At 52.3% G+C, this 14,865-nt stretch overlaps 1 protein-coding gene across 3 annotated transcripts in view; it reads left to right on the forward strand.

Annotated features, from left to right (window-relative positions):
* TGM2 (transglutaminase 2) overlaps window positions 1–14,865 on the forward strand; it is a 38,310-nt gene that overhangs the window by 11,325 nt on the left and 12,120 nt on the right. For all 3 annotated transcript variants that reach the window (XM_011929060.1, XM_011929062.1, XM_011929061.1), the window contains 6 exons: window positions 3,539–3,657; window positions 6,089–6,217; window positions 7,292–7,469; window positions 11,708–11,843; window positions 12,538–12,641; window positions 14,263–14,505. In XM_011929060.1, the coding sequence (XP_011784450.1) occupies window positions 3,539–3,657; window positions 6,089–6,217; window positions 7,292–7,469; window positions 11,708–11,843; window positions 12,538–12,641; window positions 14,263–14,505 (909 nt within the window). The remainder of the gene's footprint in view (window positions 1–3,538; window positions 3,658–6,088; window positions 6,218–7,291; window positions 7,470–11,707; window positions 11,844–12,537; window positions 12,642–14,262; window positions 14,506–14,865) is intronic.

Consider the following 14,865-nt stretch of genomic DNA (forward strand, 5'->3'; position numbering starts at 1 on the left):
CTCCTTACACACTGTCTCAGTCGGGCCTCTCAACAATCCTAAGGGTGACATGACAGCGTCACCACTTCACACACAGGAAACTGAGGAGGCAGGGGTTGCCCATCACCTCCCCAGGCCTCGATTTTCCCATCTAACTAGCAAGGCAGTCGGATCTAATGATCTGTTTCCTTTCTGCTCTAATGAAACAAAGCAGGGGGACAAGCATCATGGGCCAGGCCCCTCCTGGGAATCGTGCGTCCCTCCTCAAAAGGGCAGAAATTCTGACCTCCTGGCTGTTAGACCACCACCTTCTTGCTGGCCCACTGCTTTATCTTTTTTCTTCTCTATTTTGAGGCAATTTATATTTGAGCAGAAAGCTTTTAAAATTTTTCTCCTTTCCATATTTTGACTTTTATTTCTCAGTATAACAGTAAGCCATGACAGCATTCTCTTTAGAAAAGCTTCAAGCCCAGGTGCAGTGTCATCCCATGCCTGTAATTCCACACTTGTAATCCCTGCACTTTGGGAGGCTGAGGCAGGGGGATCACTTGAGCCAGGAGTTCAAGACCAGCCTTGCCAGCATGGTGAAACTCACCATCCCTATAAAAAATATAAAAATTAGCCTGATGTGATGACACACACCTACCTGTAGTCCCAACTACTCAGGAGGCTAAGGTGGGATGATCACTTGAGTCCAGGAGGTTGAGGCTGCAGTTAGCTAGGATTGTGCCACTGCACTCCAGCCTGGGTGACAGAGAAAGACTCTGTCTCAAAAAGAGGGGAGGGGAGGGCTTCAAGACTACAGAGAAGCTGCCTCCCCCTTTGACCCCTCCTCCTTGGGGGACACCATTGTTAGATATTTTGCGGGGGCTCCACTCCTCAGGCCAGTCTGCATGTGCCTGGAGAAACTGCTGTATTGTTTAGGGCTCTGTCTCTCTATCACAAACATAAAAGGATCCCACTGGATACATTATCCTACAACTTGGTTTTTTCCCCTTGCAATACACTGTGAGGATGTGTCCACAGTCTGCATACATCCATCTGCTCATTCGTTCTTTCTTTTTTTTATTTTCTTCTTCTTTTTTTTTTTTTTTTTTTTTGAGACCGAGGCTCTCTCTGTTACCCAGGCTGGAGTGCAGCGGTGAAATCTCAGCTCACTGCAACCTCTGCCTCCCGGGTTGAAATGATTCTCCTGCCTCAGCCTCCCATGTAGCTGGGACTACAGGCATGCGCCACCACGCCAGGCTAATTTTTGTATTTTTAGTAGAGACGGCGTTTCACCATGTTGGCCAGGCTGATCTCAAACTCCTGACCTCAGGTGATCCGCCCCCTCGGGCTCCCAAAGTGCTAGGATTATAGGCGTGAGCCACCATGCCCGGCCACATCTGCTCATTCTTTCCAAGCGCCTCAAGTGTCCTGTGTCTTGCCCATGTGGATGGTCTAGCCCCCACTGATGGACAAGAGGTTGTGCCCAGAGGCTCATGGCATGCAGGGACCGTGCGTCAGTGAGCACCATTGCTTCAGACCCTGTGGCCAATGGAATAATTTCTCGGGACAGAAGTGACCTTACTGGATCCCCCCGCCCCATAGGTTTGTTTTGAATTTTAGTCAACTGCAGAGGGTCGCAACTAGCTGGCAGCTCTGCCAACAGGACGGGAACATGCCGGTGTCCCCACCCTTGTCCAGACCACAGGGTTTCAGAGTTCAGGGAATGGGGACCGTGGTTCTGGGGGATGGCTCCCTTCCGCCTGCTTGGCCTCATCCGGCGGGTTGGAGTGGCGGTCAGCCAAGCTGCAGAGTGACTAAAGTGACCCACATCCCGGGGCGGGAGCTGTAGAGCTGGTGATGCAGAGCCAGGAAGTTGGGCTGGGGTAAACACAGGGCCGCTACGGGAGGAAATCAGTCTGATGGGTGGGAAAGGGCCGGGTCTGCCTGGAAAATGGGACCCTCCTGTACGTCAGCTCCAAGACCAATATGATCGAGTGCCAGTTACATGCAAGGCTTCACGTCCCCAGTGCCCCCACCTTTACCAGATGGAGACCTGAGCTGGGGACGTCACAGTCTTGGCATCCTGAGCTGGGGTGGGGACAGTTCCACAAGTGCTGACACTCATTCTAATGTTGAAACACTGTGGCTTGTCCTTTCTCTTTCACTCTTTATCCCACATCCCCCGGCTGCTGCAGAGCCATTGTAGTTCATTGACTTCAGGGTTAATTTTTATAGAAGTTTCCAGAGCCAAAGATCAGAATACACAAGAGACTTGGCCTCTTTCCCATTTTTCCTGACTGTGATGAAAGTGGGAGCTGCTGGTCGCTGCAGATGGGCATGACAAAGCCCAGGGGTCTGAGGGTCCGGCAGCTGCTTCCTTCCCAGGCCACCTTCTCCATTAGACCCGATAGGCACAGTGCCTGGGGCCTGAGAAACTTTTAGGGGCCCGTGAACATGTTTTAATTTAATTTAAAATCAGAAGAAAAAAATGAACATTTAAGTTGAACAATAGGTTTTAATATGTAATACTGAGATAGCTGTCATTAACCAAGGCAGTCATAACGTTCAATTACTTTTTTTCTCATGGAGGAAGGAACGCATGAAGTCAAGACTGCCTGGGGCTCACCAAAGTCATAATGCGGCTCCAGATTGCCCCTTCTTGGCCTCAGTTTCTTCACCAGTGAAGTGGAGTCACTAAAGCCTGCCTGATCTTTGGGCTCCTACCATCTGGTCCCAACTTCCTCAGCCCCCTCTTCTCCGCTCACTGGCCACAGACAACTAAATGCCCTGCATTTTCCAGCAGCCAAAACTTTGTTCTTTCTGGTCCTCTGCTTAGAATGCCACCCTCCAGGTTCCAACTCTCTAAACCTGAATCATTTTTCAAGACAGCATTCAGATCCCACCTCCTCCAGGGAGCCCTCTGTGACTCCCTCAAGCTGGACAGGACCCCACCTCTCCTGAGCTGCAGGAATCCTTTCTTGGCCTTCCCCTCTGCTACTGAGCTCTCTCTCCCTTGAATCACGCGCCTCCCTCACGCTACCTCAGGGCTTTCGTTTCCAAAGCACCTTTCAGATCTGCATTTTGGGCTGACACAGTGAGATGTTAAGGTGGGCAGAGAAGGCAAAATAGCCTACCCAGGGTCACACAGCAAATGAGGCTCAGGAGTTTCCTGACTCCTGGTCCAGTGCTCCTCTGTCTTTAGTCTCGATTTTCCTAGCTATAAAATATTCCTGAGCCTTAGTTTTCCCATCTTTAAAATGGGGCTTTCAAGGGTCCGTTCCTCATAAGGCTTTTCTGGAGGTTAAATTTATTAACACAGGTCAGACATTTATCACAGGTCCCGGCATATGGTGAGTGTTGGAGAAACGGCAGCCTTTGTTGTCACTAACCGATGACACCTTATCTCACTGATGTGGGATTGTTCCTTAATGGTTTTTTTCTAATTAAAAGAAGGATGGATCTCTGAGACACTGGCTTGGCCTAGGGAGGTGGCACCCTTGACCGCCAGATTTGCAGGGACCCTGGGGCCTCTGCAGACCCAGAGCTGAGGTCCCTTTCTTCCTGCCTGCAGCGGATGCTGTGTACCTGGACTCGGAAGAGGAGCGGCAGGAGTACGTCCTCACCCAGCAGGGCTTTATCTACCAGGGCTCGGCCAAGTTCATCAAGAGCATACCTTGGAATTTTGGGCAGGTAGGGGCAACACCCTGTTTCTCCCAACCATCTCAGGCCCGTCTGTGCACCTGACCCTGTGTCTGGGGGCAGCCAAAGCTGCATAGGTGGGAGTGAGTCACAGAGTCACCCACTTCATGCTGTCAGGGATGCAAAGGCCCTGAAACAGCTGAAGGTTCAGAGAGGGCCAAGGCTGGCCTGAGGTCACACAGCAAAGGCGGTGGCCCTGGATTCAAGGTGGGGAAAGAACTAGGAGAGCCTTTGGGAGCTGTGAAGTTGGTTGGTAACCCGGGAGGGGGAAGAGGAAACAGTAAAGCTCATGTATTTAAATAATAGGCAGTACTCAGAGGGCTGTGTGCTAGGCATGTGCTAAGAAGGGGCTTTAAACCCTCACCCAGATCATTGGTTCTCAGGATCACTGAGAGACAGTGTTAAAATACTAGGGAGTGAGAATTTGCTCTTCAAACAAGTTCCCAGGTGATGCTGATGCTGCTTGTCTAGTAACCATACTTTGCAAACAAACAAGCCTGAAATTTAGGGACTAAAACAACCATCACTTATTATTTGTTACAAGTCTATGGGTCAGCCGTGCATGGCTGTCTAGGCTGGGCTTGGCTGGCCTCAGCCGATGGCTCATCTGTTTCATGTGGTTTCTCACTCTCCAGCCGGCCAGCCTGGGCTGGTTCTCTAAACCGGTGACGATAAATTTCATTGATCATCCAGCCACCTGTAAAAATTCTTGAGACTCTGCTGGGAAAACTCAAGAGGCAAGAACTATTGCACCCCTGGCCACTCAACCTCCTGGTGTGTTAGGAGGTATTGGCCTCCTGGGGCGGGGTTCCCCCTGAGGCTTCCCCCAGCAGCGTCTGGGGCAGGGTTCAATGTTCAGGCCTAGAGGGTCCTACCCTGAAACCACAGGGAAATCTTCCCTATATGGTCTCAGGCTCTGAACAAAGTTTTCTCATCTGAATATTGTCATGATAATTGCAAAACTATCTGCCCAGCAACCCCATAGCCTGCTGTGGGATAGAAATGAAATGGGGGTATGACCGTGATACATAAAATACATCAGAAAATGAATTGGCTCTGATTTTTCATGGCTTTTTATTCTCTCCTGAGAAAGAGAACAAAGTCAATTTCTTCCTTTATTTCCCAGGGTCCTGTTTCGTATCCGGGCTTGTGCTGGGCTGTGGGACATGGCCCTTGCAAAGCTTCTGGAGGGGATCACAGTCCAGGAAGATGAGACTTAGAGGAAGGAAGGAATAACAGCCTGTGGGGATCAGGGGGGACTTCTTGAAGTAGGGAATATTTGAGCTGGGCTTTGAAGAACAAATAGGAGTTTGCCATGCAAGGAGGTGTGTGCACGATATACTAGGCCAAGGGAACTATGCAAGTGAAAGCTCAGAGGTTGGAAAGCTTATGTCATGCCTGAGACGTACGTTGTAGCTTGGGGCATACCTTGCATGTGAAGGAGCCCCAAGAGATGAGGTGGGAAAAGCCAGCAGTGTCCAGGTTGTGGAACAGCCCTGAACATCAGGCTGAGGGCAAGAGGGAGCCACAGAGGGTTCATGCCATGGAAGGCTATTGTGCAGCATGGAGGGAGATCTGGCCCAGGAAAGGACCACAGAGGTGGGAGGAAGACAGCAGACAGAAGGGCCTCTGCAGGTGGATGGTCCAACGGAAGGTGGCAAGAAGGGGTCCTGCTTTTGAGAAAGATGACATTTGAATGGCAAGGATGAGACGGTGTGAGCCCTGCAGAGAACAGCAGGAAGCGCATTCTGAGCAGGGAAATAGCACATGCAAGGGCCCTGGGACCGTGAGCCTGGGCAGAGTGAGTATGGGTGTGAGCAGTGAGAGATGAAGTCAAAGAGGGGATGGGGGCAGATTGTGAAGGGCGTTGTAGGTTGCACGGGGAAGTCTGGGTTTTACTGTGGATATGGTTGAAACAGAAGAGTGATGGGACTGGATTTCTGTGTTTAGAATCTGTCTCAGTTCCCATCAGAGCAGTGTGTGTGGGCTGGGTCGGAGGGGGATGAGGGGCTGACATCAGCTCTGCAGGGTGGGTCACGCCTTGGGGAAGTGGGAGATTTGGCTGAGCAAGAGGAGAAAGGGACAGTGACAGGGCCCAGGGTGACTCTGAGGGGGAGCCCCAGGGACACTGGGCTGCCCACTCCATGGGCTCCTGCTCCAGATTCCCAGGTCCCCTCAACCAGGTCCTGGATGAAGATTGTCACCCCCTTTGTCACACACTCATGGCTCACCCAGTCATTGTCCTACTCCATTCCCTCCTGGGCCAAGAGAAGCTGCCACCAGACAGATTTGGCAGACTCAGCTGGAGCCTCCCAGTCTGCTGTGTGGGACACAGCTGGAAACAGTGGAGGCTTCAAGGCAGGCTTCCTGAAGGAGGTGCCTTCCTAGCTTCCTCCTCCTCCTCTTGTTTCCTCTGACACAGTTTGAAGATGGGATCCTAGACATCTGCCTGGTCCTTCTAGATGTCAACCCCAAGTTCCTGAAGAACGCCGGCCGTGACTGCTCCCGCCGCAGCAGCCCCGTCTACGTGGGCCGGGTGGTGAGCGGCATGGTGAGTGAGTGGCAGGGCCATCGGGGCGGAGCCCACAGGGGGCTCCCGCAGGCCCCTCCCTCACAGTGGAGACACAGGCCATTCACTGTGCTGGGCGCGGTGGAGGGACCCAGGAGATGGGTAAGTCTCGAGGAAGAGACCTTAATTGGAAAGATATGATTTACACAGATGAGGCTGATGCTATGAGGTCCCCCAGAGCAATTAATTTATTCAGTTCTTCAGTGAATGTTTATCAAGTACCACTTGTGTCCTAGGCACTGGGGAGACAGCCGTGTACAAGTCCTCTGTGATCTCTAACTTTATGGAGACTGTGTTATAGAGGGTAGGGGAGAGGAGACAGACACTAACCAAAATACCATATGAACGAGCAGACAGTCATAAATGACGGTGCACGCTCTGAAGGAACCCGAGGTGTGACAGTGAGAGGTCTGGACCGCAGGACCAGGCTCGGGGAGGGGCTGAGGGGCTCCCTAAGGTGGTACGCAGGAGAAGGGCATTCCAGGCAGAGGGTACAGCTGTGCAAAGGCCCTGAGAAGGGAGCAACTTTGGCAGGTTTGAGGAAGGAAGGGAGGCCAGTGTGCCTGGAGCGGAGGGAGCAGGGCCTGTGGGTGCAGAGGAAGCTGCAGAGGTGGGCAGGGGTGAGACCAGAAGGGCCTCGTGGATCGCGGTCAGGAGGCTGATTTTATTCTTGAGGTAACGGGAGTTCAGGGCGAACGACACAATCTGGGGTGGGGGACCCAAGCAGGTCTTTGTAAAACTGAGATCACACCATGTCACTCCCGAGCAATCCTGTGTTCTTCACGGGACAGAGTCACATCCCCAGCACGGCGTTCAAGACCTTGACCCTGCCCCACCTCCTTCTTCCCCATCTCCCTCCTGTCCCCGGCTCCAGCCCCCACCCTCTGCCACATACCACAGTCTGTCATACCATGGCCCCTTTGCCCCTGCTCTTTCCTCACCCTGGAGCTCCCCTCCCCGCCTTTCATCCCACGCCTGCTGTACTCAGGCTCACCCAGGCGGCACAGCTGTCACCCCATCCCAGGCTCAGTCCCTGTGCTGCTCCACTGGTTGCAGGTCAACTGCAACGATGACCAGGGTGTGCTGCTGGGACGCTGGGACAACAACTACGGGGACGGTGTCAATCCCATGTCCTGGATCGGCAGCGTGGACATCCTGCGGCGCTGGAAGAACCACGGCTGCCAGCGCGTCAAGTATGGCCAGTGCTGGGTCTTTGCCGCCGTGGCCTGCACAGGTGAGCTGCATGCTGGGATGTGGGTCCTGAGCCCTGGGAGGGGGCACAAAGAGCACCGGAGTAGGAATCAGGACATCCCTGGCCCTGCCACCAACACTCTCAATGTGCTATGTGGCCTAGAGCCTGTGACCACCCTCTCCGGTCCTTTATCGAATAGCCATCCCTCCGGTGGTTGTTAGGATCAAGGGCTATTATTTGGGAGACTGCATGGGCTCGGGGCTGAGAACTTGAGCACTGGAGCAAAGCACACCTGAGTTAAAAACCCCCACCCTCCCACCACTTGCTCTGTGACCTTGAGCAAATGACTTCTTTCTGAACCTCATTTTCCTCATCTGGAAAATGGGGACAACATCAAGACCTTCCTCCTAGAGTGGAAAATGGGTTAGCATCACACACTGGCTAAGAATGTGGACTCGAGACAGGAGGATCGCTTGAGGCCAGGAGTTTGAGACCAACCTGGGCAATGTAGTGAGACCTTGTCTCTACAAAAAAATAAAATAAATAAAAATTAGCAGGCATGGTTATGTGTACCTGCAGTCTTGCCTACTCAGGAGGCTGAGGCAGGAGGATCGCTTGAGCCCAGGAGGCTGGCTGCAATGAGCTATGATTGTGCCATTGCACTCCAGTCTGGGCAACAGAGCAAGATCCTGTCTCTCAAAAAAAAAAAAAAAAAGAGCACAGATTCTGGAGGCAAAGCCTGGGTTCAAATCCTAGCTCTGCTTCCTACCAGCTGTGTGTCCTTAGGTAAATCACTTAACTCCTCTGAACCACAGTTCCATTGTGTGTAAAATGGGCATGAGGGTAGTACCTTTATCCTGGGATGGTTGTGAGGATTAAATGAGTTAATATGTGTGAGGTAGCTGAGCGTGGTAGTGGTGCACCTGTAGTCTTAGCTATTTGGGAGGCTGAGGCAGGGGGATCACTTGAGCCCAGGAGGTCGAGGCTGCAGTGTGTCATGATTGCACCACTGTACTCCAGGCTGGGTGACAGAGCGAGACTCCATCTCTAAATAAATAAATGAATGTGGGAAGTGCTTAAAATGATCTTGGGTGCATGATGGAAAATACTTTTGTGATATTTATTGTCATGACTATCATTATTACCAGGCTCAATCTAAAAGGCTGGTCTAGGCTTCCCAGCTTTTCTGATTCTAAAAGCAGTGCTAAGGCCCAGGAAAGGGTCCCTGGGAGGCCCCCAGCATGTCCTCCACACCAGCAGGCTGGGTCAGGGCAGCCTAACCTAGGTTTTCAGCCTGGCCGTCCTTGCCTTCTGATCCCTGCCTCTCTGCCTGGGACTGCCTGTTCCCCGTGACCTCTAAGTTCCTTTTTCTTATGGAAACTCCGTCATCCCAGACACTTTCCTCTGAGAGCCCTAAAACACATCTTTTCAAAGAAGCCCATGGGTTTTCCTGGAGAAATCCCACAATCCAAGGCCTGGGTCCCCAGGCTCACCCGCAGAAACCCTGATCACCCTGGTCACCCTGGGCTGTGGCCACCTGAACGTTTAGCAGCAGATCCTGCCCTCCGCTGCCCACTGGAGGGCTGTATTCCGGTCCCTGCAGCCTCTTCCCAGGCTGTGTAGGATGGAGCCAGGGAAAACTTGCCCAAGAAAAGGGCTGTCTGACCCCCGTGGCCGTGGAGTTCCTGTGAGGAACCAGCGGTGAATTGGCCTGTGAACTCTGGAGCTGGACTGCCGGGGTTTGAATCCAGCTCTGCCTCTAACCCCTGGGTGGACTTGGGCAAGAGAATTGATGCCTCCAAGCCTCAGTTTCCTCATCTGTAAAGTGGAGACAGTGGTGACTGATCTCATTCATAGGAAGCTCTTCATACCAGGGAGAGATCACTCAGCACAGTCTCTGGCTCTGGTTAGCCTTGGGTTTGGGGATTTCCAGGGGAGCCTGGGGTTCCAGCTTTCTCAGCCGGATCCCTCCCTGCACTTCCTCGATGTCAATGAATCAGCCAGCACCGATGTTCGGCGTTTGCCATAACGGGCACGGTGACACACTGTGCTGTTCCCGAGCACCCCCTCAATGCATGCTCTGGGAATGGGCGGACGAGGCTCTGCCCACACCTGCGGCCTGTCTCTGAATCACCACAAATCCCCACAAGCTGCTATTATTAACTTCTCTTACTGAGGAGGAAATGGAGGCTCAGAGAGGGCAGTGGCTTGCCCAAGCTCACACAGCTGGTGAGCGGCAGGGTCAGGCTCTGATCCAGGTGTGCGCGGTGCTGGGGCAGCCTCCTGTGAGACTGTGAGGAGGAGGCCTCCCAGGACACCATCCCTGGGGGAAGAGAGGCACTTGGCTCCCTGGACAGCAGAGACAGGCCTCCCCCGTCCTCCGGTGCGTACTCAGGCCCATTGCATGGTGGGATAAGACCTGCGGTTAGGACACCAGCCTTTGCTGAGGGCAGCCTTAGGGCAGCCTTAGGGCTAAGCTCTGCCCAGGCCTCAGGGGGACAGAAACCAGGCAAGAGGGGGAGGTCATAGCTGTTCCTTCCTCCTTCCTCCCAGCTCCTACAAGTCTCCTGGCAGGAATCCAGGGCCAACTGGTAAGCTCTTACCCTGGCCCATCGATGGTGGCCCCAGGGCAAAAGTCATATCGCTTCTCCCCCTCTCCCAGACTCAACTTCAATCAAAACTAAAAGTAAAACAAAAGTCCCACAGATTACATTATTACAGAATCTTGTTTCTCTTCATTTTTTAGATATTTTTTCTGTGACTCTGTTACTTTTACAATACACATAAAAAGCACATTTTTAAAATGAGAGAGTAAAAACACCCATAATTCCATCTGCGAGGAGCACCCAGTGGGCCATGTAGGTGAGATCCACGCTGGGGTTTTACTCCCTCTACTGTGCTCCTCCCCTCTCCGAGCTGAGCTCAGCTTGCAGATTAGTCAATGTCCTGTCTCTGTTTAACATGTCGTTGCAACATCAGCCCCTTTCCCAGCAAACAGGGCCTTGGCAGGAATGCAGGGCCCTCCCTCCTGACAAGTCTGAGGACCCTGGCCTGTGCTGCGACCTGTTTATAGGGCCACATGCATCCGTGTTCTCGTACATTGGGAATGATGATGAGTCCCCAGTGACATCACTAATACACATAGAGAGGGAACCAAGGCCCAGAGAGGTGAAGGACTGGTCCCAGGTCACACAGCTGGAAGCAGCTGAGTCTCCCGACCTCTGTCCCCTCCTCTGCCTGTTCTGCTGTTTGAGTCTCTTAGACCCTATCTTGGGGACAGTCAGTCATTCAATCACTCCTTCCCTCCCTCCCTCTTTCCTCTCCTCTCTCCTTCCTCCACTCGTTCATCCCGTTTGACAAAATAGTCAATGACAGGCCTGTGCTGGGCTCCAGGATCTAACTTAAGACAGATCCCTCACTGTCCTTGGAGGGCTAATTAAAGAATCCCTCACATGCCGGTACACTGGAAAGGATGATGCATCTCCAGCCGTGCTATGAATGCAAATGATCAGGCAACCTGAACCTGGCAGGCAGCCTTCCAGGCAGAGGGAATGGCAGACACCAATGCCCTGAAGCTGGCGGAGGCACAGCATGCTGGAGGCCAGCGTGGCGGAGCACGGTGTGCGAGGAGGGCGTCAGGGGCCAGACCCTGCAGGGCCAAGGGCTGTGGCTAGGGCTCTGGCCTTGACCTCAAGGGCCATGGGGAGCCATGGACAATTGATCAGAGGAGTGTTGACATCAGATTTGTATTTTATTTTATTTTGAGATGGAGTCTCGCTCTGTCGCCCAGGCTGGAGTGCAGTGGTGCAGTCTCGGCTCACCGCAACCTCCGCCTCCCAGGTTCAAACAATTCTCCTGCCTCAGCCTCCTCCTGAGTAGCTGGGATTACAGGTGTGCACCACCACGCCCAGCTAATTTTTGTATTTTTAGTAGAGATGAGGTTTCACCATGTTGGCCAGGCTGGTCTCCAACTCTTGACCCCAGGCCTGCCTCCGCCTCCCAAAGTGCTGGGATTATAGGCGTGAGCTACCACGCCCGGACCAGGTTTGTATTTTAGAGTCTCCTGGCAACTGTGATGTGAGGGGCATAGAATGGACATGGGGCGACCAGAGAGGTGGGCGCCATTGTCCAGACAAGAAGGGCTGGCTCATGTTCTCACCACTCGGACAGCAGGTACAGTGTTCCCTGGAATGCAGATGGGCAGGTGGAGGCCCAGAGCAGAGCGGATGTCTGCAGGGCCAGCCCGTCCCCTCAGCCCGCTTTCCACTCCTCTCCAACAGTGCTCAGGTGCCTGGGCATCCCCACCCGCGTCGTGACCAACTACAACTCGGCCCATGACCAGAACAGCAACCTTCTCATCGAGTACTTCCGCAATGAGTTTGGGGAGATCCAGGGTGATAAGAGCGAGATGATCTGGTGAGGTGGGGGCCAGGGTGGGATCAGAGCCCAGTAGGGAGGGCCCCATGGAGAGGAAACCTGGGAGGGCTTCTTGAAGGAGGTCACATTTGAATTGGACCTTAGAAGTCGAGCAGTATTTGAGCAGGCTTGGGGAAGGACAGCAGGAGCCAAGGCCTAGAGGGAAAGGCAACCACATACACGATGGGGCCTCAGGGAGAATCATGCAGCAAATGTTGTCGGGAGTCTGGAATGCCACATTAGGGAGCCCAGGCTTGATTCTGAAAGCAACAGGTTGTCACTCAAGGCTTCAGAGTGGGAGAGGGTGGGGCTGACAGCTGCCAGAAGGGCTAGAGGGGAAGAGATGGGCAGGGGGCTGGGGCGTGGCCCAGGTGGGGAGTGATAAGCCCTGAACAGACAGAAGAGAAAGGATGGAGCCGAGAAATTAGGAGGTCAAAAGGGCAACTGAGAGGGGCAAGGAGGGGAGAGGCGTTGAGAAGGGCTCTGAGGTGTAGGAGTGGGCGTCTGGCTAGACAGGGTGCTGTGAGATGGGCCCCCGTGGGAGGAAGAACAGGGCAGTGGGGAAACGTGCTGGGCTCAGTTTGGGACGAGGCGAGTGTGCATCTGGGGACATGAATGGGTGGTCTGCCCGTGGGAGGTGGCGATGAATGTTGCTCAGGTTCTGCTTCATTCCCACCTCCCCCCACCCCCCCAGGAACTTCCACTGCTGGGTGGAGTCATGGATGACCAGGCCGGACCTGCAGCCGGGGTACGAGGGCTGGCAGGCCCTGGACCCAACGCCCCAGGAGAAGAGCGAAGGTGCGTGGGCGGGCACTGTCACGTCAAACAGATGGGGAAGCTGAGGCTTGGAGAGTTAAAGTGACTCAGCTGGAGGGCAGCAGAGCTAGGAGCTCACCCGGAGACCACTGATGGGTCCACACAAGGTTGGGGGACCTCACTTACATCTTAATAACACACTTCTTGATAATCTCAAAAGTAATTCACATGCATTGCAGAAAGCAGGAAATACAGAGAAGCACGAAGAAAAAAATCAAATAGCATCTTTGTCCCCACCCGCTAAAATAAGCAGCATTAACATTCACACAAGCTTCCCCTGATTTCAAATTGTGTATTTGTATGCAGGTGTATACATGTGTGTTTATATACATACATATATAAACACACACATATATATATAGTACCTGTGTGTCTGAAAGAGAGCTTGCACTAAGGCAAAATTTTGTGATGCATATGGACACTTTTTAAATGCATAAAATATAATACATAGCATTACAAAGAAAACCAATTACATTAAAATACAGTTATCACAAGTTTTAAAAACCAAATTTATGATATAATAATATATGCTTCTTTATAGAACAAGATCTAGCGGTAGAGTCAGTAAGTTCCATAATATAGTTGTAGAGATAATTTATGAGCATAAATTAATTTCCTGCCATCTGTGACAGCTGTAAGGTTGCAATGACCACGCCTGTGGTTCTTATGAGTGACAAGTCCTAAGTGCTCCTCAGGCTGCTACGGTTGTTTCCTGCTTTTGCAATCGAAGAAAGTCCTATAGTGAAAACAAAGATACCCTTTTTTCCCCATCATAGAGTTCATAGACCCCTGAATTCTGTGGGTAGTGCCTTGGGGGATCCGTGGGCCCTAGTTGAAGGCCTCCAGTGGCTTAAACTTGGAGCATTTTTCCCCAGCTCTGTCCACTTCTGGATAAAACATTAGCATTTCTCCAGCAGATGGTTTTCTGTGATTTGAATTTTTATTTAATGTGACCGTCGCCCGTCACATGGCTGTGCTAGGCTGTATCTATCCAGCCTCTAGTCCTCAGCACTGGAAGTCTGCGGACAGTGTGGGGCGGTTATCAACCACACTGAAGTAAACGTCAGGCACCCGTACTCACTTGGAGAACACACACACCCTGGGACCGGCCCCACGCGGGGCACTGAGCTCCACTCTCGGTACAAGCAGGAAATGAGACAGATGTCCTCCTTGCTAACATGTCGCCTGCCCTTGGCTCCGTAATTTCCCTAGGATGTCTGGGATACATTTCCATTTTATTTATCAAATACTTGCATAGCATTTAGTATAGGCTATGAGCTTTACATCTATAATTCATGAATGCTCGTTAGGTGGGCCCAGATCTTATCCCCACATGAAACTGCCGCTTTGAGAAGTTAGTGACTGGCGCAAAGTCACCCAGCTAATAAGAGGCTGAGCTGGGATTTGAACCTTAAAAGTTGTGCTCCAGAGCCCCTGTTCTGAACCCTCGCCCTGTGGTGCCCTCCTACAAGTGGAGTCCTTCCGTCAGAGGGCTGCGTGGTCCTGAGGTTTTTGGCTACGTGTGGTTGAATTGTGGAGGGTTTTAGAGGATACCCCCCAAACTTTACCCAGGCCCATCCCTTCCCCTTTCTACCCCTGCCAGGGACGTACTGCTGTGGCCCAGTTCCAGTTCGTGCCATCAAGGAGGGCGACCTGAGCACCAAGTACGATGCGCCCTTTGTCTTTGCGGAAGTCAATGCCGACGTGGTAGACTGGATCCAGCAGGACGACGGGTCCGTGAGCAAATCCATCAACCGTTCCCTGACCGTTGGGCTGAAGATCAGCACTAAGAGCGTGGGCCGAGACGAGCGGGAGGATATCACCCACACCTACAAATATCCAGAGGGTATGTGCCCTCAGAGTCTTTAACATGGCCTTGAAGATGAGCATCCTGTTTTCCCAGCCCAGCAGGCTCGTGTGTGTGTGTGTGTGTGTGTGTGTGTGTGTGTGTGTTTTAATTGGTAGCCTACGTACAACAATGGCCCCGTAGGCTATACTCCATCTTAAGCAATTCCTTAGAAGCAGGAGCAAACATGTTGAGCGACAGTGGTAGAGGATTATTCACTTCAGAAAAGAGTTCTATATTCCACAAAAGGGCTCAATTCAGTTATTAAGACACTTTTTTTTTAAGTTGGTTTGACTCTTTTTTCTTTTTTCTCCTTCCTTCCTTCCTTCCTTCCTTCCTTCCTTCCTTCCTTCCTTCCTT

This window comes from Colobus angolensis, unplaced genomic scaffold (assembly GCF_000951035.1).
Source record: "Colobus angolensis palliatus isolate OR3802 unplaced genomic scaffold, Cang.pa_1.0 Scaffold8, whole genome shotgun sequence".
Lineage (NCBI taxonomy): Eukaryota > Metazoa > Chordata > Mammalia > Primates > Cercopithecidae > Colobus > Colobus angolensis.